This window comes from Salvelinus fontinalis, chromosome 6, assembly GCF_029448725.1.
Source record: "Salvelinus fontinalis isolate EN_2023a chromosome 6, ASM2944872v1, whole genome shotgun sequence".
Lineage (NCBI taxonomy): Eukaryota > Metazoa > Chordata > Actinopteri > Salmoniformes > Salmonidae > Salvelinus > Salvelinus fontinalis.
Genome location: NC_074670.1, coordinates 74,342,109 through 74,369,611, shown reverse-complemented (window position 1 = coordinate 74,369,611; position 27,503 = coordinate 74,342,109). Strand labels below are relative to the sequence as shown.

Sequence of the window (27,503 nt, the reverse complement as noted above, 5' to 3'; positions counted from 1 at the left end):
ATAGTGAATTCCCAATGAACAAACAAAGCTAGTCGTCTCAGGGATTTGAACCACCAGCCTTTTGATAACTGCTTGGCTCCCTGCTGCCCACACGCCTGAGGAGACTGCTTGGCTCCCTGCTGCCCACACTCCTGAGGAGACTGCTTGGCTCCCTGCTGCCCACACTCCTGAGGAGACTGCTTGGCTCCCTGCTGCCCACACTCCTGAGGAGACTGCTTGGCTCCCTGCTGCCCACACGCCTGAGGAGACTGCATGGCTCCCTGCTGCCCACACTCCTGAGGAGACTGCTTGGCTCACTGCTGCCCACACTCCTGAGGAGACTGCTTAGCTCCCTGCTGCCCACACTCCTGAGGAGACTGCTTGGCTCCCTGCTGCCCACACTCCTGAGGAGACTGCTTAGCTCCCTGCTGCCCACACTCCTGAGGAGACTGCTTGGCTCCCTGCTGCCCACACTCCTGAGGAGACTGCTTAGCTCCCTGCTGCCCACACTCCTGAGGAGACTGCTTGGCTCCCTGCTGCCCACACTCCTGAGGAGACTGCTTAGCTCCCTGCTGCCCACACTCCTGAGGAGACTGCTTAGCTCCCTGCTGCCCACACTCCTGAGGAGACTGCTTAGCTCCCTGCTGCCCACACTCCTGAGGAGACTGCTTGGCTCCCTGCTGCCCACACGCCCGAGGAGACTGCTTAGCTCCCTGCTGCCCACACTCCTGAGGAGACTGCTTGGCTCCCTGCTGCCCACACGCCTGAGGAGACTGCTTGGCTCCCTGCTGCCCACACGCCTGAGGAGACTGCTTGGCTCCCTGCTGCCCACACGCCTGAGGAGACTGCTTGGCTCCCTGCTGCCCACACTCCTGAGGAGACTGCTTGGCTCCCTGCTGCCCACACGCCTGAGGAGACTGCTTGGCTCCCTGCTGCCCACACTCCTGAGGAGACTGCTTGGCTCCCTGCTGCCCACACGCCTGAGGAGACTGCTTGGCTCCCTGCTGCCCACACTCCTGAGGAGACTGCTTGGCTCCCTGCTGCCCACACTCCTGAGGAGACTGCTTGGCTCCCTGCTGCCCACACTCCTGAGGAGACTGCTTGGCTCCCTGCTGCCCACACGCCTGAGGATACTGCTCGGCTCCCTGCTGCCCACACGCCTGAGGAGACTGCTTGGCAAACTATTCCCTCTATAAGACAGTCAAAAAATATCATAAAGAATAAGGAATATGTTTTTGAAGTGTCTGTCCTATATCTAGGAGATATTAGCCCTTATTTTTGTTGGCACAAACTATACCTCCGTACTTCCATTCAATTTTATGGGTTACCTTCAGACGAGTCCCCTGACACTTGTGGGGGTGGTAGAGCAGAACGGAGAACACCATCGTGTTCAGAGTTTATAGCCCACAGCTCTCCTCAAGTGCCATGCTAGAGGGGGCAGCCAGCCAGGGCGGATTGTGCCAGCTCAGCGCTCTTGGTCTCCGGTGCGCCGTTTCGGCCCAGGGTATCCTGCACCGGCTCTGCACACTGTGTCTCCGGTGCGCTGTGACTGCTCAGTGCGTCCTATGCCTGCGCTCCACCCGTGCCGGGCTAAAGAGGGCATTCAGCCAAGAGGAGCGGTGCAAGTTCTGAGCACTAGATCTCCAGTGCTCCCCCACAGCCCGGTTCATCCTGTGCCTACTCCACGAGCCAGTCCGGAGCCAGTCCGGAGCCTCCAGCAACGGTCCCCAGTCCGGAGCCTCCAGCGTCTGGACTGTGCCTACTCCATGGGCCAGTCCGGAGCCTCCAGCAACGGTCCCCGGTCCGGAGCCTCCAGCGACGGTCCCCGGTCCGGAGCCTCCAGCGACGGCCTCCGGTCCGGAGCCTCCAACGACGGCCTCCGGTCCGGAGCCTCCAGCGACGGTCCCCGGTCCGGAGCCTCCAGCGACGGTCCCCGGTCCGGAGCCTCCAGCGACGTTCCCCGGTCCGGAGCCTCCAGCAACGGCCTCCGGTCCGGAGCCTCCAACGACGGCCTCCGGTCCGGAGCCTCCAGCGACGTTCCCCGGTCCGGGGCCTGCAGAGAGGGTCCCCAGTCCGGTGCCTGCAGCGAGGGTCCCCAGTCCGGGGTCGGCAACGAGGGTCTCCAGTCCGGGGCCTGCAGCGAGGGTGCCCAGTCCGGAGCCTGCAACGAGGGTCCCCAGTCCGGGTCCTGCAGCGAGGGTTCCCAGTCCGGGGCTTGCAGCGAGGGTCCCCAGTCCGGGGTCTGTGACGAGAGTCCCCGCACCAGAGGCGCCACCAGAGTGGGGGGAGCCAGAGGTGGAGGGGGGTCTACGTCCCACACTGGAGCCGCCGCTGTGAATAGATGCTCACCCGGACCCTCCCCTTTAGAGTCAGGTTTTGCGGACGGAATTTGGTGTTTGTGGGTAGTTATCTTTGTTAGTGGCACTATAGCCCTGTTAAGCTTCACGGTCGTTTCTTTGTTTTCTTGTTTTGTTGGCGACATTTACAATAATAAAAGAAAATGTACGCTCACTGCGTCTCCTTCCGACGACGGACGTGACAATTCTGCTGTGCAGTGTATAATTATATATGTAGTATTGTGTGCAGTGTATAATTATATATGTAATAGTTCGCTGTGTAGTTTATCATTTTATCAGCAGTATTGTGTGTAGTGTAGAATTATATATGAAATATTGTGTTGTGTAATGTATAATTATATATGTAATATTGTGTTGTGTAATGTATAATTATATATGTAGTATTCTGCTGTGGGGTGTGTAATTATAACTGTAGTAGTGTGTGTAGTGTATAATTATATATGTAGTATTGTGTGAAGTGTATAATTATATATGTAGTATTGTGTGTAGTGTATAATTATATATGTAGTATTGTGTGTAGTGTATAATTATATATGGAGTATTGTGTGTAGTGTATAATTATATATGTAGTATTGTGTGAAGTGTATAATTATATATGTAGTATTGTGTGTAGTGTATAATTATATATGTAGTTTTCTGCTGTGGGGTGTATAATTATATATGTAATAGTTTGCTGTGTAGTTTATAATTGTATCTGCAGTATTGTGTGTAGCGTATAATTTTATCTGGAGTATTGTGTGTAGCGTATAATTTTATCTGCAGTATTGTGTGTAGCGTATAATTTTATCTGCAGTGGGACTGTAATAAGTATTCAGAAGGAGCACTGCTTGGTCAGCAAATATACTCTGTATGTAAACACACAGCTATGTGGCTGGAGACTGGCCTGTCTGTGGTCATCACACTCACACCTACAGACAAGAACATGTTCAAACATTAACATGAACATGCACACACACACGGATCCATGATGTACCACACACACATAGATCTATGATGTACCACACACACACGGATCCATGATGTACCACACACACACAGATCCATGATGTACCACACACACACGGATCCATGATGTACCACACACACACGGATCCATGATGTACCACACACACACGGATCCATGATGTACCACACACACATAGATCTATGATGTACCACACACACACGGATCCATGATGTACCACACACACACAGATCCATGATGTACCACACACACACAGATCCATGATGTACCACACACACACAGATCCATGATGTACCACACACACACAGATCCATGATGTACCACACACACACGGATCCATGATGTACCACACACACACAGATCCATGATGTACCACACACACACAGATCCATGATGTACCACACACACACAGATCCAATATGTACCACACACAGATCTATGATGTACCGCACACAGATCCATGATGTACCACACACACATAGATCTATGATGTACCGCACACACACAGATCCATGATGTACCACACACACACAGATCCAATATGTACCACACACAGGTCCATGATGTACCACACACACATAGATCTATGATGTAGCACACACACACAGATCCATGATGTAGCACACACACACACACACACACAGATCCATGATGTACCACACACACACAGATCCATGATGTAGCACACACACACACAGATCCATGATGTACCACACACACACAGATCCATGATGTAGCACACACACACACAGATCCATTATGCACCACAAACACAGATCCATGATGTACCACACACAGAGATCCATGATGTACCACAAACACAGATGCATGATGTACCACACACACACAGATCCATGATGTACCACACACACACAGATCCATGATGTACCACACACACACACAGATCTATGATGTACCACACACACATAGATCTATGATGTACCACACACACACAGATCCAATATGTACCACACACACACAGATCCATGATGTACCACACACACACAGATCCAATATGTACCACACACACACACAGATCCATGATGTACCACACATACACAGATCCAATATGTACCACACACACACAGATCCATGATGTACCACACACACACACAGATCCATGATGTAGCACACACACACACAGATCCATGATGTACCACACACACACAGATCCATGATGTACCACACACACACAGATCCATAATGTACCACACACACACAGATCCAATATGTACCACACACAGATCCATGATGCACCACAAACACAGATCCAATATGTACCACACACAGATCCATGATGTACCACACACACACAGATCCATGATGTACCACACACACACAGATCCATGATGTACCACAAACACAGATGCATGATGTACCATACACACAGATCTATGATGTACCACACACACACACACACAGATCTATGATGTACCACACACACACAGATCTATTATGTACCACACACAGATCCATGATGCACCACAAACACAGATCCATGATGTACCAGACACACAGATCTATGATGTACCACACACACACAGATCCATGATGTACCACACACACAGATCCATGATGCACCACAAACACAGATCCATGATGTACCACACACAGATCCATGATGTACCACACACAGAGATCCATGATGTACCAGACACACAGATCTATGATGTACCACACACACACACACACAGATCTATGATGTACCACACACAGATCCATGATGTAGCACACACATACACAGATCTATGATGTACCACAAACACAGATGCATGATGTACCAGACACACAGATCTATGATGTACCACACACACACACACACACACAGATCTATGATGTACCACACACAGATCCATGATGTAGCACACACACACACAGATCTATGATCTACCACACACAGATCCATGATGTACCAGACACACAGATCTATGATGTACCACACACACACAGATCCATGATGTACCAGACACACAGATCTATGATGTACCACACACACACACAGATCCATGATGTACCAGACACACAGATCTATGATGTACCACACACAGACACAGATCCATGATGCACCACAAACACAGATGCATGATGTACCACACACAGATCTATGATGTACCACACACACACAGATCCATGATGTACCACACACAGATCCATGATGTACCACACACACACAGATCCATGATGTACCACAAACACAGATCCATGATGTACCACACACAGATCCATGATGTACCACACACAGATCTATGATGTACCACACACACACAGATCCATGATGTACCACACACAGATCCATGATGTACCACACACACACAGATCCATGATGTACCACAAACACAGATCCATGATGTACCACACACACACAGATCCATGATGTACCACACACAGAGATCCATGATGTACCACAAACACAGATGCATGATGTACCAGACACACAGATCTATGATGCACCACACACACACAGATCCATGATGTACCACACACACAGATCCAATATGTACCACACACAGATCCATGATGTACCACACACAGAGATCCATGACGTACCACAAACACAGATGCATGATGTACCAGACACACAGATCTATGATGTACCACACACACACACACACAGATCTATGATGTACCACACACAGATCCATGATGTAGCACACACACACACAGATCTATGATGTACCACACACAGATCCATGATGTACCAGACACACAGATCTATGATGTACCACACATATAGATCTATGATGTATCGCACACAGATCCATGATGTAGCACACACACACATAGACACACACACACACACACACACACACACACACACACACACATCCGTGATGTACCAGACACACAGAGATCCATGATGTACCACAAACACAGATCCAATATGTACCACACACAGATCCATGATGTACCACACACACACAGATCCATGATGTACCACACACACAGATCCAATATGTACCACACACAGATCCATGATGTACCACACACAGATCCATGATGTACCACAAACACAGATCCAATATGTACCACACACAGATCCATGATGTACCACACACACACAGATCCATGATGTACCACACACACAGATCCAATATGTACCACACACAGATCCATGATGTAGCACAAACACACACAGATCCCAGATGTACCACACACAGATCCATGATGTACCAGACACACAGATCTATGATGTACCACACACACACACACACACACAGATCTATGATGTACCACACACAGATCCATGATGTAGCACACACACACACAGATCTATGATGTACCACACACAGATCCATGATGTACCAGACACACAGATCTATGATGTACCACACACACAGATACAAACATTTCCTCAGTGGCCATTACCATCTAGTTACATCTCCTCCCACTACATGTACATGCATGGCAGAAAGTGGACAGATCTCTTGAGTTCGGGTCACTATGGTTGATATGACTTGATTTCTCATCACTGGTATGAGCATGCATGGCAACCAATGATGAGCCTCTTATAATTGGTTGAATTAGTTTGATAAGCCTCCTGAGTACCCTGTTTATGGTTGCGAACTAATCAAACAGCAGACCAGGGTAACACAATCTTTGCAAATAGTGCATTTCAGTTTCATTTTTTATTTATTTGTGTCATGGATAGAGCGACATGCCATATGATTAGGAATCCACAATGCGGAAAATCCTAAATCGGTCTTCTATCCACTATCTGTCTTCTATCCACTATCTGTCTTCTATCTACTATCTGTCTTCTATCCACTATCTGTCTTCTATCCACTATCTGTCTTCTATTCACTATCTGTCTTCTATCCACTATCTGTCTTCTATCCACTATCTGTCTTCTATCCACTATCTGTCTTCTATTCACTATCTGTCTTCTATCCACTATCTGTCTTCTATCCACTATCTGTCTTCTATCCACTATCTGTCTTCTATTCACTATCTGTCTTCTATCCACTATCCGTCTTCTATCCACTATCTGTCTTCTATTCACTATCTGTCTTCTATCCACTATCTGTCTTCTATCCACTATCTGTCTTCTATCCACTATCTGTCTTCTATCCACTATCTGTCTTCTATCTACTATCTGTCTTCTATCCACTATCTGTCTTCTATCCACTATCTGTCTTCTATTCACTATCTGTCTTCTATCCACTATCTGTCTTCTATCCACTATCTGTCTTCTATCCACTATCTGTCTTCTATTCACTATCTCTCTTCTATCCACTATCTGTCTTCTATCTACTATCTGTCTTCTATCCACTATCTGTCTTCTATCCACTATCTGTCTTCTATCCACTATATGTCTTCTATCCACTATCTGTCTTCTATCCACTATCTGTCTTCTATCTGTCTTCTATCCACTATCTGTCTTCTATCCACTATCTGTCTTCTATCCACGATCTGTCTTCTATCCACTATCTGTCTTTTATCTGTCTTCTATCCACTATCTGTCTTCTATCCACTATCTGTCTTCTATCCACTATCTGTCTTCTATCTGTCTTCTATCCACTATCTGTCTTCGATTCACTATCTGTCTTCTGTATTATCTGTCTTCGATCCACTATTTGTCTTCTATCCTGTCTCTTACTAAGATACTTTTCTGCTTTCAGATCTCATCTCCTTCCAGGCATTGGGCTTTATTCTTTTTGGTGTAATGGCTCTATTCAGCCTGAAATGTGTTATGAGTTTTATTGTAGACCTACAAGTGCTGTTGTTTTACTTTGATTTGACGTCTGGGATTTTTTCTTTAAAAAAAACGTTTTAACTAGGCAAGTCAGAACAAATTCATATTTACAATGACGGACTACAGGAGAAAAGTGGTTTAACTGCCTTGTTCAAGGGCAAAATTACAGATGTTTACCTTGTCAGCTCTGGCATTCGATCCAGCGATCTTTTCGGTTACTGGCCCAACACTCTAACCACTAGGCTACCTGCCACCCCAACACTCTAACCACTAGGCTACCTGCCACCCCAACACTCTAACCACTAGGCTACCTGCCACCCCAACACTCTAACCACTAGGCTACCTGCCACCCCAACACTCTAACCACTAGGCTACCTGCCACCCCAACACTCTAACCACTAGGCTACCTGCCACCCCAACACTCTAACCACTAGGCTACCTGCCACCCCAACACTCTAACCACTAGGCTACCTGCCACCCCAACACTCTAACCACTAGGCTACCTGCCACCCGACTCAATCTTGAAAACTGTATCCTAAAAACTCTGTTATGATTCTCAGAGTTGCGCTTCAACCCGCCTCTACCCCTGGGCATCAAGAGAAAGAGGAAAAATGTGTAATCAATCAACTGTTTAAATTCTTCATTATCTGAGCACAGAAGTTCATTAAAGCCGGCAATCAGCTGAAATTACTCCTCAAGTTCACTCATTTATTTAAGGAATTAGCTTCTGTAATGGGTGGGGTTTTCCTTAACACAGAACCATTGTCACCAAGCAGGGAATGACTTGAGGGCTCGATATGATCACACAGAAGTAGGAGGAAATATGTTTCATGGTCATATCAGCCTGTTTTCAACTTTAGACTTTAATGTAGGTTTCTCCCTTTGTAATTAGCGCCTGTTTCTGTATAATTAAGGAATTCCAATAGAAAGATCCAGTCCGTTAACTCACAGTGGGTGCGTCTGGCACCCTATTCCCTAGTGCACTACTCGTAGAGCTTTGGTCAAAAGTATTGCACTGTATAGGGAATAGGCTGCCATTTGGGACACAGACAGCGTTAGAGTGAAAACAATGTCCCTTGCATTATTAAACACTGCGCAGCATCTCTGTGTGTGAACACGGCTGTATGCACAACACATTTCTACAGTAACATAAACCCACTCTTATTGTATAGAGCTGTTGCTTCTGTCATTGTGGTTGTTGTGAATTATTGTATAGTATAGTTAAGGTACACCGCATGACCAAAAGTATGTGGACACCTGCTCGTCAAACAGCTCATTCCAAAATCATGGGTATTAATATGGAGTTGGTCCCCCTTTTGCTGCTATAACAGCCTCCACTCTTCTGGAAAGGCTTTCCACTAGATGTTGGAACATTGCTGAAGGGACTGGATTCCATTCAGCCACAAGAGCATTAGTGAGGTCGGACACTGATGTTGGGCAATTAGGCCTGGCTCGCAGTCGGTGTTCCAATTCATCCCAATGGTGTTCGATGCAGTCTAGGTCAGGGTTCTGTGCAGGCCAGTCAAGTTCTTCCACTGCGATTTCAACAAACCATTTCTGTAAGGACCTCACTTTGTGCATGGGTTCATTGTCATGCTGAAACAGGAAAGGGCCTTCCCCAAACTGTTGCTACAAAGTTGGAAGCACAGAATCGTCTAGAATGTCATTGTATGCTGTAGCGTTAAGATTTCCCTTCACTGGAACTAAGGGGCCGAGCCCTAGACCATTATTCCTCCTCCACCAAACTTTACAGTTGTCACTATGCATTGAGGCAGGTAGCATTCTCCTGGCATTCGCCAAACCCATATTCCTCCGTCGGACTGCCAGATGGTGAAGCGTAGGCTTGTGTGCAGCTGCTCGGCCATGGAAACCCATTTCATGAAGATCCAGACGAACAGTTATTGTGCTGACGTTGCTTCCAGAGGGAGTTAGGAACTCGGTAGTGAGTGTTGCAACCGAGGACAGATGATTTTTCCACCTTACGCGCTTCAGCACTCGGCCGTCCCGTTCTGTGAGCTTGTGTGGCCTACCACTTCATGGCTGAGCTGTTGTTACTCCTAGACGTTTCCACTTCACAATAACAGCACTTACAGTTGACCGGAGCAGCTCTAGCAGGGAAGAAATTTGATGAACTGACTTGTTGGAAAGGTGGTATCCTATGACGGTGCCACATTGAATGTCACTGAGCTCTTCAGTAAGACCATTCTACTGCCAACGTTTGTCTATGGAGTTGCATGGCTGTGTGCTCGATTTAATACACCTGTCAGCAACGGGTGTGGCTGAAATAGCTGAATCTCCTGATTTGAAGAGTTGTCCACTTACTTTTGTATATATATAATGTACGTTTTTATTGACAGATACTGTAACACGCTCCATTCCAACCTTGAACAATCCAAACTCCTCCAGCAACATTACTATTGTACTGCATTTTGCATCACCTCATACAATATCACTTAGGACCCGGTGCTTGGTACATGTCAGGGACTTTACCTCATAAAACCTACACAAAGAAACTACAACCAAATAGGTCTCTCTCTCTCTCCACTCTCTCTCTCTCTCTCCACTCTCTCTCTCTCTCTCTCTCCACTCTCTCTCTCTCTCTCTCTCTCTCCACTCTCTCTCTCTCCCACTCTCCTTTCCTCCGTTCCCGTGTGTGTTTGAATGATAATCCTTCCTTTATAACTGGAGGTGAAAATGTGTCTGATACAGGGCAGAGAGGAGCCAAGAGGAAACCCAAAGCAGAGGCAGGCAGGCTATTGATAAGATTCTTTCTCTCTCTAATTCCCACCACAGCCATTTACAGTCCCTTGAAATCAAAGGAAGGTTTCTGTATGAAAGGAAGGTTTCTGTATGAAACAGGAAAGACCATGTTTTGGGCCAGAGTGCTGGCTACAAACCTTTCATTCAGGCAGCTCCCAAGAGCACAAATGCGTTGGAATAAAAAGTGTTCCTCATCTCTGGCCTTTTCTTTTGTTCGCACATTCAATTGAGTGTCTGCCTGCCTGTCTACGTGTGTGTGTGTGTGTCTGTGTGTGTGTGTGTGTGTGTGTGTCACACAAATTAGCCCTACCCTGTGTGTGATTTTAAGGGCAGTTATTAGTGTTGTAGAAAGCACGGTCAGCTAGGAGAGAGTCCCTAGTGAGGTTACTTTGGATCTTAATTTGATCACCCTGTTGCTGTAGAACTTTCCTGCAATGCAGGACATTTTGTATTGTGTTTGAGATTTTAAAAATGCTTCTGAAGTTTGTAATTTCCTCTTTAGAATTTCATACTTAATTTTCCCTCACGAAAAATGTATCAACTCCTAAAAAAATGCCATTAATTATAATCCACAATAATAATTCACCTTTCTTGTTGCTACAGGATTATTTTCATGCTGTAGCAAACTGGCTCAAATGAAGATCCTACATCTGTAAGCACACACACGTAGCGGACACTTCAGAGAAGTCTATAACCCTCAGAGCGGCTGTGGGCAGACAACTAGAACACAATAGAGGTATTACACTGGATACATAGCATGACTCTGTACACACATTACATCCAATCACATCTAATGCCTAGTTAAGACATCTAGCCAACGGATGTGCTGTTGCAAAACGGTGTCTCATGAAACCGATTGTCCTCACTAAGACATGCAGGTGAAAATAGAGATGGAGGGGGATTGTCCTCACTAAGACATGAAGGTGAAAATAGAGATGGAGAGGGATTGTCCTCACTAAGACATGCAGGTGAAAATAGAGATGGAGAGGGATTGTCCTCACTAAGACATGCAGGTGAAAATAGAGATGGAGAGGGATTGTCCTCACTAAGACATGCAGGTGAAAATAGAGATGTAGAGGGATTGTCCTCACTAAGACATGCAGGTGAAAATAGAGATGGAGAGGGATTGTCCTCACTAAGACATGCAGGTGAAAATAGAGATGGAGAGGGATTGTCCTCACTAAGACATGCAGGTGAAAATAGAGATGGAGGGGGATTGTCCTCACTAAGACATGCAGGTGAAAATAGAGATGGAGAGGGATTGTCCTCACTAAGACATGCAGGTGAAAATAGAGATGGAGGGGGATTGTCCTCACTAAGACATGCAGGTGAAAATAGAGATGGAGAGGGATTGTCCTCACTAAGACATGCAGGTGAAAATAGAGATGTAGAGGGATTGTCCTCACTAAGACATGCAGGTGAAAATAGAGATGGAGAGGGATTGTCCTCACTAAGACATGCAGGTGAAAATAGAGATGGAGAGGGATTGTCCTCACTAAGACATGCAGGTGAAAATAGAGATGGAGAGGGATTGTCCTCACTAAGACATGCAGGTGAAAATAGAGATGGAGAGGGATTGTCCTCACTAAGACATGCAGGTGAAAATAGAGATGGAGAGGGATTGTCCTCACTAAGACATGCAGGTGAAAATAGAGATGGAGGGGGATTGTCCTCACTAAGACATGCAGGTGAAAATAGAGATGGAGAGGGATTGTCCTCACTAAGACATGCAGGTGAAAATAGAGATGTAGAGGGATTGTCCTCACTAAGACATGCAGGTGAAAATAGAGATGGAGAGGGATTGTCCTCACTAAGACATGCAGGTGAAAATAGAGATGGAGGGGGATTGTCCTCACTAAGACATGCAGGTGAAAATAGAGATGGAGGGGGATTGTCCTCACTAAGACATGCAGGTGAAAATAGAGATGGAGAGGGATTGTCCTCACTAAGACATGCAGGTGAAAATAGAGATGGAGGGGGATTGTCCTCACTAAGACATGCAGGTGAAAATAGAGATGGAGAGGGATTGTCCTCACTAAGACATGCAGGTGAAAATAGAGATGGAGAGGGATTGTCCTCACTAAGACATGCAGGTGAAAATAGAGATGGAGAGGGATTGTCCTCACTAAGACATGCAGGTGAAAATAGAGATGGAGGGGGATTGTCCTCACTAAGACATGCAGGTGAAAATAGAGATGGAGAGGGATTGTCCTCACTAAGACATGCAGGTGAAAATAGAGATGGAGAGGGATTGTCCTCACTAAGACATGCAGGTGAAAATAGAGATGGAGAGGGATTGTCCTCACTAAGACATGCAGGTGAAAATAGAGATGGAGAGGGATTGTCGTTGTGTGTGTTGATAGAGACCTTGGATGGTTCCCTCCTCTCACCTCCTTCATTCCTTCCTTCTTTCCTTCCTTCCTTTCTTCCTGTGCAGAGGGGTGCACAGTGTTGTCTCAGAGATCCCACAGGGAACATATAGAGAGAGAGAGAGACACACACAGAGGTGTCCTCCCTCCTCTCTGGGAGACAGAGACCTTGAGACAGCTGCTTTGAATGGCAGAAAAACAATGAGGCACTTTGCTGCTCTGGTGAGGAGGTGTTGCCTAGCAGCAGATATGTCAGGGTGTTTCATCGTCTGTAGCCGAGGGGAGGGACTGGGAAAGGGAGAAGAGTGTGTGCGTTTGTGTGTGCATGCATGTCTGTGTGTGTGGTATGTGTGTGTGTGTGTGGTGTGTGTGTGGGAGAACAGACCTGCACCAATTTTAATAAACACCACAATTACCGCAGCATGGCAATTTTTATCACTGAATCTTTCTCTGGAGGAAGCTCTGCAGAGTGGTCACTATCTGGCACAGCCACAAACCCTAACCTTAACCTTAACGCTAACCTTAACCACACTGCTAACCCTAATGGATAACCCTAACCTTAAATTAAAGCTTTTTATTTTCTAGAATTTTTACGAGGGCCCATCTAGCGGAAATCGCTCAGTTCTGCCTGCAGGGCAATATTCATGACAATAAACATCAACCTGCACAATTATCATTCTGCATTCCATTTCTAGAACTGGTTATTAAATCTGGGGGAGAGAGGGAATGAGAGAGGATAGAGTGTGAGAGAGGAGGAAGGGGAGGTGGGTGAGAGAGATGAGGGTGAGTGAGAGAGAAGGGTGAGTGAGTGAGAGATGAGGGAGAGTGAGAGTGAGAGAGGAGGGAGAGAGAGAGGAGGGAGAGTGAGAGAGGGTGAGTGAGAGAGGAAGGAGAGTGAGAGAGGAGGGAGAGTGAGAATGGAGGGTGAGTGAGAGAGGGTGAGTTAGAGAGGGTGAGTGAGAGATGAGGGATAGTGAGAGAGGAGGGAGAGAGAGAGAGAGGAGGAGGAAGAGTGAGTGAGAGAGGAGGGAGAGAGAGAGAGGAGGAAGAGTGAGTGAGAGAGGAGGGAGAGTGAGAGAGGAGGGAGAGCCATACGATCAATCTCCCTGCTGTGTTTAACCATGCTGGGACAGGTTCCCCTTCTCTGAATGTAACTATCTCTCCCTCTCTCCACCTCTTCTTCTCTCCCTCTCTCCACCTCTTCTTCTCTCCCTCTCTCCACCTCTTCTTCTCTCCCTCTCTCCACCTCTTCTTCTCTCCCTCTCTCCACCTCTTCTTCTCTCCCTCTCTCCACCTCTTCTTCTCTCCCTCTCTCCACCTCTTCTTCTCTCCCTCTCTCCACCTCTTCTTCTCTCCCTCTCTCCACCTCTTCTTCTCTCCCTCTCTCCACCTCTTCTTCTCTCCCTCTCTCCACCTCTTCTTCTCTCCCTCTCTCCACCTCTTCTTCTCTCCCTCTCTCCACCTCTTCTTCTCTCCCTCTCTCCCCTTCTATTCTCTCCCTCTCTCAATAATATTGAGTGAGAGGATCCGCAGTGAGAAAGGGCGGGAGAGAGAGAATAAGAAGGGGAGAGAGGGAGAGAAGAAGAAGGGGAGAGAGGGGGAGAAGAAGAAGGGGAGAGAGGGAGAGAAGAAGAAGGGGAGAGAGGGAGAGAAGAAGAAGGGGGAGAGGGGGAGAGGGGGGAGAGGCAGAGAGAGATAGTGAGAGAAAGAGGGAGAAAGGAAGAAAGAGATGGGGACGGAGAGGCAGAGAGGGGGGATTATGGTAATATAAAATACATTTTCATTCATGAGAACCCACTTTTCCAATGTCATCACGTCAAAAACACAATTGATTTGTGTAGCTAAATCTCTCTCTCCCTTATCTGTCTCCCAGCCACTCTCTCTGTCTGTCTGTCCCTCTCTCTTCCTATCTCCCCTCTATATCGCTCTCATTGTCTCCCCTCACTCCCTCTGTCTCTACCCCATCTATCCCTCTCAATCTCAACCCTCTCTCCCTCTCGCTTTCCCTTCTCCCTTTTTATCTCATTAAATTGCATAACCTGCTGTTAAATTCCAAACCAACAAGGTTGAATGAAAGGGATCATGCTTGGAGGTTGCTGTGATTCATACAGTCTAAATATAGGGATAAATCATGTTGACACAATGCCAGTTTAAGGATGTGTCCCAAATGGCATCCCATTCCATACATAGTGCACTACTTTTAACCAAGTTCCACAGGGCTCTGGTCAAAAGTAGTGCACTATGTAGGGAATAGGGTGCCATTTGGGGTGTATCCTGAAACCCTCAGAAACAGCAGTAATGGCAGATAGCACTCAGATGAACCAAGGCACGATGGGACAGGGCGAGACACACACACACACACACACACACCTTGGCCCTGTATGTCTGTATCCTGCTACAGCCCAGTCTAATCCAGCCATGGTACTATAGAGCCACCCAGCTAGTTCAGCAGACAGACCTGCTGGAGCAACACTGGAACTCCTTGTTATTTCTCTAACCGTGTTACTCTCTCCTCTCTGTCCATTCCTCTTTCCCATCTCTCTGGTTCTCTGTCCATTCCTCTTTCCCATCTCTCTCCTCTCTGTCCATTCCTCTCCCATCTCTCTGGTTCTCTGTCCATTCCTCTTTCCCATCTCTCTCCTCTCTGTCCATTCCTCTTTCCCATCTCTCTCCTCTCTGTCCATTCCTCTCTCATCTCTCTGGTTCTCTGTCCATTCCTCTCCCATCTCTCTGGTTCTCTGTCAATTCATCTCCCATCTCTCTGGTTCTCTGTCCATTCTTCTCTCATCTCTCTGGTTCTCTGTCCATTCTTCTCTCATCTCTCTGGTTCTCTGTCCATTCCTCTTTCCCATCTCTCTCCTCTCTGTCCATTCCTCTTTCCCATCTCTCTCCTCTCTGTCCATTCCTCTCTCCCATCTCTCTGGTTCTCTGTCCATTCCTCTCTCACCTCTCTCCTCTCTGTCCATTCCTCTCTCATCTCTCTGGTTCTCTGTCCATTCCTCTCTCACCTCTCTCCTCTCTGTCCATTCCTCTTTCCCATCTCTCTGGTTCTCTGTCCATTCATCTCCCATCTCTCTGGTTCTCTGTCCATTCCTCTCCCATCTCTCTGGTTCTCTGTCCATTCCTCTCTCATCTCTCTGGTTCTCTGTCCATTCCTCTCCCATCTCTCTGGTTCTCTGTCCATTCCTCTCTCATCTCTCTGGTTCTCTGTCCATTCCTCTCTCATCTCTCTGGTTCTCTGTCCATTCCTCTCTCATCTCTCTGGTTCTCTGTCCATTCCTCTCTCATCTCTCTGGTTCTCTGTCCATTCCTCTCTCATCTCTCTGGTTCTCTGTCCATTCCTCTCTCATCTCTCTGGTTCTCTGTCCATTCCTCTCTCCCATCTCTCTGGTTCTCTGTCCATTCCTCTCTCATCGCTCTGGTTCTCTGTCCATTCCTCTCTCATCTCTCTGGTTCTCTGTCCATTCCTCTCTCCCATCTCTCTGGTTCTCTGTCCAGTCCAATCTCTCATCTCTCTGGTTCTCTGTTCATTCATCTCTCCCATCTCTCTGGTTCTCTGTCCATTCATCTCTCCTATCTCTCTGGTTCTCTGTCCATTCATCTCTCCTATCTCTCTGGTTCTCTGTCCATTCATCTCTCCCATCTCTCTGGTTCTCTGTCCATTCCTCTCTCCCATCTCTCTGGTTCTCTGTCCATTTCCCTCTCCCACCTCTCTGGTTCTTTGTCCATTCCCCTCTCCCATCTCTCTGGTTCTCTGTCCATTCCCCTCTCCCATCTCTCTGGTTCTCTGTCCATTCATCTCTCCCATCTCTCTGGTTCTCTGTCCATTCCCCTCTCCCACCTGTCTGGTTTTCTGTCCATTCCCCTCTCCCATCTCTCTGGTTCCCTGTCCATTCCCCTCTCCGATCTCTCTGGTTCTCTGTCCATTCCCCTCTCCCATCTCTCTGGTTCTCTGTCCATTCCTCTCTCCCATCTCTCTGGTTCCCTGTCCATTCCTCTCTCCCATCTCTCTGGTTCCCTGTCCATTACTCTCTCCCATCTCTCTGGTTCCCTGTCCATTACTCTCTCCCATCTCTCTGGTTCCCTGTCCATTACTCTCTCCCATCTCTCTGGTTCTCTGTCCAGTCCCCTCTCCCATCTCTCTGGTTCCCTGTCCATTCCTCTCCCATCTCTGGTTCCCTGACTAGGGGGTCATGTGTATCAAGCGCTTCAGAGTAAGAGTGCTGATCTAGGATCAGGTTTCAACTTTTAGGTTTTAATGTCATGTCCACAAGTACAGTGAAATGCCTTTCTTGCAAGCTCAAAACCCAACAATGTAGTAATCAATAACAATGTAATACAAAAAATAACATACGGCAGAACAATAACACAGTGAGCATACTATATACAGTTCCCCCCCAGTCCACATAGTCATACTCATTATGATCTAAAAGACTAAACTGATCCTAAATCAGCACCTCTACTCTGAAACACTTAATATGGCCAAAGAACAGGAGCAAATCCTGTCAGGAAATTAGGTGTATGTGCAGTGATTTTCCACTAGGCCAATCAATATTTTCTCTGGTAGGCACAACCTACCTGGCAGGTCAAAACCATCAAGTCAAAACCGTTACATAGTGTTTCCTCAACCCACAAATGCCCCCAACAGACCTATACACAAACACACAAACACGCATGCTGACACAACACACACACACACACACGCATGCTGACACCACACACACACACACACGCATGCTGACACAACACACACACACACACACACACACACACGCATGCTGACACAACACACACACAAATGTTTACACTCATCATTTGCTGTTGCTGTTCTTCATTTTACTCTTATCTGCCCTGATGCTTAGTCACTTTACTCTGTCTTTATGTACATTTATACCTCAAATACCTCGTACCCCTACACATTGACCTGGTACTCCTTGTCACAGGAGGCTACTGAGGGGAGGACGGTCGTGTGTTTTATGTATGTTACCATTGTACTCATTCCGCTCCAGCCATTACCATGAGTTCATCCTGCCCAATTAAGGTGGGAACCACCCTCCCGTGCTCCCTGTATATAGCTTCATTCTTGCGCATTGATTTCCTCTTGTTAATATTTACATTTTGTATAGTTGGGAAGGGTCGTAAGCAAGCATTTCAAGGTAAAGCCATACACCTGTTGTATTCATCACATGCTGATGGGGGTACAGGAGTTGGGCTGTTGGGGTACTGGAGTTGGGCTGATCGGGGTACTGGAGTTAGGAAACACTCTTTGGGGTACTGGAGTTGGGCTGTTGGGGGTACTGGAGTTGGACTGTTGGGGTACTGGAGTTGGGCTGTTGGGGTACTAGAGTTGGGCTGTTGGGGGTACTGGAGGATTGGAGTTGGGCTGATGGGGGTACTGGAGTTAGGAAACACTGTTGGGGGTACTGGAGTTGGACTGTTGGGGTACTGGAGTTGGGCTGTTGGGGTACTGGAGTTGGGCTGTTGGGGTACTGGAGTTGGGCTGTTGGGGGTACTGGAGGATTAGAGTTGGGCTGATGGAGGTACTGGAGTTGGGCTGTTGTGGGTACTGGAGTTGGGCTGTTGGGGGTACTGGAGAATTGGAGTTGGGCTGATGGGGTACTGGAGGATTGGAGTTGGGTACTGGAGGACTAGAGTTGGGCTGATGGGGTACTGGAGGATTGGAGCTGGGTACTGGAGGACTAGAGTTGGGCTGTTGGGTGTACTGCAAAACTGGAGTAGGGGACCAGTTTTGGACCTGGTCCTTGAATCCGGGAACTGGACATTTACTGTAGGAATTACTTGAGAGCTAATCAAATGCTAATCTGCCATATAGCAGCAGCCCTCCTCCTGTGTCTATTCAAGTTTCTTATTTGAAATATTATAGACAACTGAAAGGTGTTCTTAAATGGTTTATATAAATTGAATTCATGGTCAAATGAAATGACTTTATCTCCATCCAGGGTTACACACTGGTCAGTTCCTTGGCCATTCCCGCTCAGTTAGGCTTCTAGTAAACATGGATCATCAAAGTTTAAATGTACTTATGGAGTGCACATCCTCATCATCAGGAAATTAAAAGTAAATTAACGGAATGATTAGGATGAAGATTACTGAATCCTCCTCTGGGTGAGTTGTTCATATCTGACACTAATTACACAAGATTAACACCAAAGGCGTCATTTATTATCACATAGAAATTGATTAAAACCTGGTCATGTTTATAACTTGGAAGGTATACGTTTCAGTTTAATAAAGACTTTCCTTAGTATTTACACATATGAATCCTACAGACGAAGAACCATATATGTGACAAAAAAGAAAGAAAAAGAGATATACATGAAAAATCATTATTGGACACCCTTTTTCTATAGTGAACCGGTTTCACAAGCTTTCCACGCACTAATTAACAATACTTTTAAATTTAAAGATAGGCTCTCGTGGAATAACCGTTTATGTGCACCACTCAGAATGGACGGTCAAGCGCACAACTTTTCTGTTGCTGATGAAAATCGCCGAAATGTGGGAAAGAAACGTAAAACAAAACTAAAATAATGGAAAGACAGGCAAAGGAAGATCTTACGGGATGCGGGAAAACCCTATACAAATCGTAAGGGTCAAGAAAAAAACTGTGAAAAGCTGTCCAAAAGAGGTATGTGGAAGAACCGTATATCAAACAATCAAGCTAGCTATAGAGTACAGTAGCTAACATGTATGTTCTGGGTTGTCTAATTTGTAACTATAGAGAAAACATATTAGCTAAAGTTCGTTGGCTACTGATTTATACATTATCGTTACAAATATTATTGCTAGATTATAGAAGAAACATAGCTAGCTACTTTTTCTCCATCCACCGGGTGATTCGACATGGCTACAGTAGCTAGCTAGTTATAGGTAACGTTACACTGTATCCTGCAGGGAAGAGCGTGTTCCCCGACGTGCAGAAAGGATTGTGGAAAGTTGAGTGATGAGCGCAAGCTGCATCTGTTCAACAGTTTCTACACTGTCCCATACGAGAAACAACAAGCGTTGATTCTCTCCGGCTTAGAACAGGTTAGAAATAAGACAAAACGCCTATTATTATAATAGCTATATTGAACACTTGCATAGTTTAACTTTGACAGTAATGATACGTACATTAATTAACTCTAAAAGTGCTGTGTTACACAATGGTGCAATACAAACTCATTCTGTGTATAGGTTGGGAGTGTGTGAAAGATGGAGGTCCTGATCAAGCAATACCCTGTATGTGCTACAGTATATTCAATTCTGAATTTATCATTGTCAATTTTTATTGCAGCATGAGGTGAAACGGAGACGTAAACCTGAGGATACAAAGGAGAACAAACGACGGAAACAAACCTTTAAATACCATGTACAGCAAGCAGGCCAGAGATTGAATGTGTGCAAGGTCACGTTCATGTCTGTGTTCCAGCTAACCAACAGGCGTCTTCAGGCAAGTGAAAATATGAAGAGAAGAGAAGAATACCACAGCATTTTCAAACAGTAGTCTCGATTTCGGCCAACCCAGGAGTGACACCTGTGGCAAATGTGACACATTCTTCACTAAGATGTCAGCAGCAACATCTGAAGAGGAGAAGAGGAAGATTGCAGTTGAAAGTGAGTTGCACCATCGAAAAGCCTACACACAGCTTCAAAGTGACACTGAGTGGGCTAAAGCCAATGCTGACTGCCATGTCATTTCTGTGGATCTACAGGGGGTGATGTACACCCCTAATCTGACCCACTCCCATGTCTACTACCAGCGGCAGCTGTCAAATTTTAACCTTTGCATCCAGGAACTTGGAAAAGAAGATCCTGCATACATGTGTGTTTGGCATGAGGGGATTGCACACCAAGGGTTCATTGAGGTGGCAAGCTGCATTTTGAAGTGGGTGAAGACAAAATTCACGCCACTCACCAAACCAGAGGTGCGCAAGTTGATCATCTTCAGTGACAGATGCTGTGGGCAGAATAACAACTGGCGGATGCTCAATCTTGATTACCAACAACGACGAGACGGCCTACAGGGAGGAGGTGAGGGCCCTCGGAGTGTGGTGTCAGGAAAATAACCTCACGTCAACAAAACAAAGGAGATGATTGTGGACTTCAGGAAACAGCAGAGGGAGCAGCCCCCTATCCACATCGACGGGACAGTAGAGGAGAAGGTGGAAAGTTTTAAGTTCCTCGGTGTACACATCACGGACAAACTGAATTGGTCCACCCACACAGACGTCGTTGTGAAGAAGGCGCAGCAGCGCCTCTTCAACCTCAGGAGGCTGAAGAAATTCGGCTTGTCACCAAAAGCACTCACAAACTTCTACAGATGCACAATCGAGAGCATCCTGTCGGGCTGTATCACCGCCTGGTACGGCAACTGCTCCGCCCACAACCGTAAGGCTCTCCAGAGGGTAGTGAGGTCTGCACAACGCATCACCGGAGGCAAACTACCTGCCCTCCAGGACACCTATACCACCCGATGTCACAGGAAGGCCATAAAGATCATCAAGGACAACAACCACCCGAGCCACTGCCTGTTCACACCGCTATCATCCAGAAGGCGAGGTCAGTACAGGTGCATCAAAGCAGGGACCGAGAGACTGAAAAACAGCTTCTATCTCAAGGCCATCAGACTGTTAAACAGCCACCACTAACATTTAGTGCCAACATACTGACTCAACTCCAGCCACTTTAATAATGGGAATTGATGGAAATTATGTAAAAATGTATCACTAGCCACTTTATACAATGCCACTTAATTTAATTTGTACATATCCTACATTACTCATCTCATATGTATATACTGTACTCTATATCATCTACTGCATCTTGCCATCTTTATGTAATACATGTACCACTAGCCACTTTAAACTATGCCACTTTATGTTTACATACCCTACATTACTCATCTCATATGTATAGACTGTACACTATACCATCTACTGCATCTTGCCTATGCCGTTCTGTACCATCACTCATTCATATATCTTTATGTACATATTCTTTATCCCTTTACACTTGTGTGTATAAGGTAGTTGTTGTTAAATTGTTAGGTTAGATTACTTGTTGGTTATTACTGCATTGTCGGAACTAGAAGCACAAGCATTTCGCTACACTCGCATTAACATCTGCTAACCATGTGTATGTGACAAATAACATTTGATCTGATGTCGATGCTCGTCTCTATGGGTTACTTTACACAAGTTGAGCAGAAGTTCATGGTCTGGTCATTCTTTTCTTCCTTGTGATCGATCTTTTGCCACCATCGAGAAGAGGCGCAAGGTGTCAGTCCTTCATACACCTGATGATGTTTCAAAGATGATACTTGAAGCACAACCAGCAAAACCATTCAAGGTGATGAGGATGCAATGTGAAGACTTCAGGCACCTCCCAGATTTTGTCCTCAAGCGACCAGCTGGACTACAGATCACCTCAGTGAGGTGGTTAAGTCACAGGTATTGCACAGAGAATAGTTTACTAACATCCCATCAACATGCAACATGTTGTTCTAACAATAAAATATCCTAATGCTTGACTATGAAAGTTGTTTATTGATGTCAGGAACTTAAAATGTTTGTGTTCTAATTCCAGTTGATCCTTGGAATCTGTACGCCATACAGAGCCACAGTCTATTTGAGGGATGGAAATCGTGGCTGATCTCCAAAAGAAAACAAGGAGCTACACCTCAACCTCCCTATTTTGCAAGCCACTACCCTAGAGCATATGAGAGTCCTCTGCCCATCAAAAAAAACAAGTACCAAGATCTGATGACCATGCTCAACTACTTGCCAGCTGCTGCGCGCTCTTTTAATAAATCACTGCAGAGTGAATCATTTGTTGTTAAACCAAGCTACATAATTAACTGTTTTTTTCTGTGAGTTTATGATCCCCTGAACCTGTATAGTATGTTGAATCTGAATAGATTTCAGAAGACATGTCACCCCTATTGAAGGAAATTAAATGTATAGTAGGTGTTTTCTATGTGAATCAATTTGTGTAGGATTTGAACCAGCACAATATATATGAATTAATTTAATTTGAAGATGTTGTTCCTAGTGTAGAAAATGTTATGTACAATGTGTTCTGTTGAGAATTATTTTGTGTGTGATCATTTTTTTATTCTGAATTAATTAAAAACAAATAAGTCATCACATACAGTATGTGAGTATTCATTTGATCTTGATTCCCTTTTTTTATTCATTACAATATACAGTATGTCTCTCTGTCACCACATTTAGCATTAACTAAGCAGTTAATACTTATTTACCTCTGTCACCTCAGTACAGAAGGACATTTCTTGCCTTTAGCATGGGTTTAATGCAATTCAAAACTTAATTGCTGATCATAGTGTTAAACGCAAAGTGAATGGTTTTCTGAACGATTTGTAATATTGACCTTAGGGACCTGCATAATGGACATGCATATTGGCACATCACATTGATCCATATTTGATATGTACAAGTTGTGCTTGTTTTGATTTAATTGTATTCTATTTGTGTAGTTATTCTATGGTATGTTCACATTGAGGGCTTCATTTCAAATGAGACTAAGATTTCATGACTCAACTTAAGAAAAGTCATCAGTGCTGAAGTTGATAGACCACCTTTAAATGAACCTCCATACAAATGAATTAACTACATATTGCAGTTAAGTTAATTACATGAAGGCCATCTGTACTTGAAAGTACTTAAAACATCATATCAGGTGTTAAAAAAAGGACATCTTACAAGAGTCATGCAAAATGTCACATATACTGTTCTTCCACAGACTGAAATCATCACTGGAGATATACTGTTCTTCCACATCATAAATATTAACGTCAATAAAAAAAGTATATTTTGAAATAACAAAAAAAATATGAATTGTTGTTGAAAGATATGGTTATGGTGAATTATTTGTCAACCATAAAACACCTAATGTAGTACACACAATTAATATAAAAATAACTGATAATCTTAAAATGAAAAAATTGTCACATATGGTTCTTCGTCTGTAGGATTCATATAAGATTTCATTGTGCATACCATAAAATACAATTCATACATTTATGCCTAAAAAATTCAAAAAAATTGTTAAGTGTTGAAAGTTCCACGAATACCATAATTGATATCAAAATAATTAATCAGTACCTATGTAAAAAAAAAAATACATATTTTATATTTCTCGTAAGTGTAATGTTTAATCAGTGTTACATCACAGTCACAATTTCAAGAGAAATCTAAAGTTCTTTACTCTTAAGAACACTGGTGTTTCTTTAGATTTCCTGACTGAAGCTCCTCCCACACTGGGAGCAGTGGAACGGCTTCTCTCCTGTGTGAATGCGCTGGTGTCTGATGAGATGTATCCCTGTTGTGAAGCTCTTCCCACACTGAGAACAACGGTGTGGTCGTGGCTTGTCCGACTCTCTCTGTTTCCTGGTGGGAGCTGGGTTGAATGAACCTGTGGTGGTTCCATGTTGTTGTGAGCTGCTGGAGGACATGAGATTCTCTGATCGGATCTCTCCACTCCTCAACAGTCTGACATATTCATCATGGTGACATCTCTTTATGTGCCTGAGGAGGAAGATCTGAGAGGGGAAGGAGAACGGACAGCCAGAGCACGAGAAGATCTGGAAAGACTCAACGTTCACATCTGAGTGAGAGATGGAGGGGAGAGAGAAAGAGAGAGTAATTAAAATAAGAGAAACCAAGTTGACATGATCATTATTTTTCTAACACACCTGACATGAACAGAGAAAACTCAGGACCAGTATGATAATACACAGCACAAAATATATTTAACATCAATGATGCGTTTCAATTGAGAAATTAGTAATAATTATGTAATAGGAAGTAAAAAATGAATGTAAGAGGAGTGAACTGAGGATGTAGCAAGGGCAGTTCCAGAGGAATAGAGAGAGGGATGAAGAGAGGAGGATAAGGTAAGGGGTGTGCTCTTGTTGTTCCAGAGGAATAGAGAGAGGGATGAAGAGAGGAGGATAAGGTAAGGGGAGTGCTCTTGTTGTTCCAGAAGAGAGAGAGGGATGAAGAGAGGAGGATAAGGTAAGGGGAGTGCTCTTGTTGTTCCAGAGGAATAGAGAGAGGGATGAAGAGAGGAGGATAAGGGGAGAGTGTAAAGTACCTTTAGCAGAGCTCTTTTTGTCCCAGAGGTAGTCGAAGACAATGCCCAGGTCTCTGGCGTACTCCTCTCCGTACCAAACCAACAGCTCCTCTCCAACAGCTATGGGCTTACAGCAGCGGTACAGAATCCCTCCTCTGTATTGGAAGGCCACCAGATTCTGTTCTTCACTACGAGCACAGTTCACATACCTGAGAGAGAAGTAGGGAGTTAATTATGTACAATAACTACATTAAGATTATCAGCTATCAAATAGAGTATGAGACAGGTAGGTAGGTAGGTACATAGAGAAAAAAGAGAGGAAGATTGAGACTTCCTCTGTACTTGCAGAAACAGGAGAAGGAAGAGGACTGAGAGACTTCTTCTGTGCTTCACAACGTTGCTCACCTCATCCAGTTGGAGTGAGTGTCTCTCCCAGCATCAATGTAGTCGTCCCAGTGTCTGCTCTTGTAGATCTGAGGAAAACAATTCATTTAGTTTTGATCAGGTTTGAAAAAATGTAAGCACAGCCCAATGACACACACACTCCTCTCACCACCCAGGAGTATCCCCTCTCCATGGCCTGGTCCTTGTCTGTGATCTCTCCTTCATAAGGTCCATAGTGGGCTCCTGCAGGCACAGTGTTTCCTTGATTGAACATCCCCAGTCCTGCTTCAGGGATGCCTGATGTCCTGACCTCCAGGCCGGATGGCAGGGTGAGTCTGGCCCTGTCAGGGGCTCCTAAGCGGGCAGGGATGTCAGGGACGAAGAAGGCAGGACCATGAAGCTCACTCCTCCATGAAGAAAGACTTGCAGTCCTCAGTCTGGGAGAGAGAAAGATAAACAGAACAAGTTAAACATCAGTTATGATGATGAAGACATGCATTCAAAATGTAAAACACCAGAGTGGTTGAGAAAGTTAACATGACTCACAGAGGTAGTGGTCATCTTTGGCGACGACCTCCTCTGTGTAAGTTATTCTTGGTCTGCCTCTCAGGTTTCTACCGCACTTGTATGTGTTCAGTGCTTTCTGCCTTTCCAGCCACTCTTTCTTAGACAGGCCTGGTGCAGACAACGCACACACACACGCTTAAGTCAATGTGCCCTATCTTTTCTCTCAGACCAAATAAAATCTTAATATCAAACTCTTAACAGTCTATTCATGTTTGTTCCTGTTACCTGAGGTTGATGGTTTGGGGTGCAACAAGGGAGACCCTTTCTGAGTGAGAGCTGGGGTGTCTGCACCTCCTCCCTGAGTGGAATGCCCTGCCTCCCCTCCACTGGTGCTGGGGGTCGCTTCACTCTGACCCTCCTGGAAAGAGGAGAGTTCAAACTGACCACTGGGTCTGTGTGTCATCATCACTAGCATCAACACACACCTTGTCTCCTAGCCCCTTCTGTTCTCCACTGTGTGTGTCTGCTGTGCTGCCGTCCCTGAGGAAGGCCACTTCTTCAGTCAGCTCCTCCAGGAATGTCTGGGGTGGTTCTGTTCCCATATTACTGGGTCCTGTCTCCTCACCGCTAAGGGGCTGAGCGTTATGACAAATATCACAATGATGACTAGACAGAGCCGTCAACCCTCTTCATCTACAATGTGGCAATTTCCTACAGAACCTGATACACAGTGCCTTCAGTAAGTATTCACACCTCAACTTTTCCCACATTTTAATTGGTCTCTGGCCCACACACACAATACCCCATAATGTCAAGGTTTTTGAACATGTTCACAAATTAATAAAAAATGGAAAGCTAAAATGTGTCACGTTCCTGACCTATTTATGTTAGTTTTTGTGTGTTAGTTGGTCAGGACGTGAGGTTGGGTGGGCATTCTATGTTATCTGTTTCTATGTTGGTTTTGGTTTGCCTGGTATGGCTCTTGATTAGAGGCAGGTGGTTTGCGTTTGCCTCTAATTAAGAGTCATATTTAGGTAGGGCATTCTCACTGTTTGTTTGTGGGTGATTGTCTCCTGTGATGTCTTCGTTGTGTTCGATGTTATTCACTCTCGGGGCTGTTTGGCTGTTCGTACGTTTCGATGTAACGTTCCTGTTCGTGAGTTTACGTTTGTCGATGTAAGTTTATGTTCAGCTTCCGTTCGTTACGTTTTGTTATTTTGTAAGTTTTGAAAGTGTTTTGTTTTGTTTAGTGGCCGTCGTATTTGTAATAAAGATGGCTTATTTCCCTGACTCCGCATTTTGGTCTGAAGATCCTTCTCTCCTCACCTCATCTGAGGATGAGGAAAGCGACAGCCTTAACAAAATGTCTTAAGTCAATAAGTATTCAACCCCTT

The 27,503-nt window shown here is 45.3% G+C and overlaps 1 protein-coding gene across 1 annotated transcript; it reads right to left on the bottom strand.

Moving 5' to 3' along the window:
• Positions 1–23,219: 23,219 nt before the first annotated feature.
• On the bottom strand, positions 23,220–26,815 carry LOC129858705 (histone-lysine N-methyltransferase PRDM9-like). The gene is made up of 6 exons (XM_055928035.1): positions 26,395–26,815; positions 26,149–26,277; positions 25,772–26,039; positions 25,624–25,691; positions 25,240–25,427; positions 23,220–24,750 (listed from the first exon to the last, which is right to left on the bottom strand). The coding sequence occupies exons 3-6, from the start codon at positions 25,874–25,876 to the stop codon at positions 24,374–24,376; spliced, it is 738 nt and encodes a 245-aa protein (XP_055784010.1). The 5' UTR covers positions 25,877–26,039; positions 26,149–26,277; positions 26,395–26,815; the 3' UTR covers positions 23,220–24,373.
• Positions 26,816–27,503: the final 688 nt, after the last annotated feature.

Excerpts from the sequence above, each read along its gene's own strand:
- LOC129858705 (XM_055928035.1), bottom strand. The coding sequence starts at position 25,876 with ATGTTCAATCAAGGAAACACTGTGCCTGCAGGAGCCCACTATGGACCT. Across the intron at positions 25,692-25,771 it reads AGAGGGGATACTCCTGGGTG|ATCTACAAGAGCAGACACTG; the intron begins GTGAGAGGAGTG and ends TGTTTTCCTCAG. Across the intron at positions 24,751-25,239 it reads CAAAAAGAGCTCTGCTAAAG|ATGTGAACGTTGAGTCTTTC; the intron begins GTACTTTACACT and ends TCTCTCACTCAG.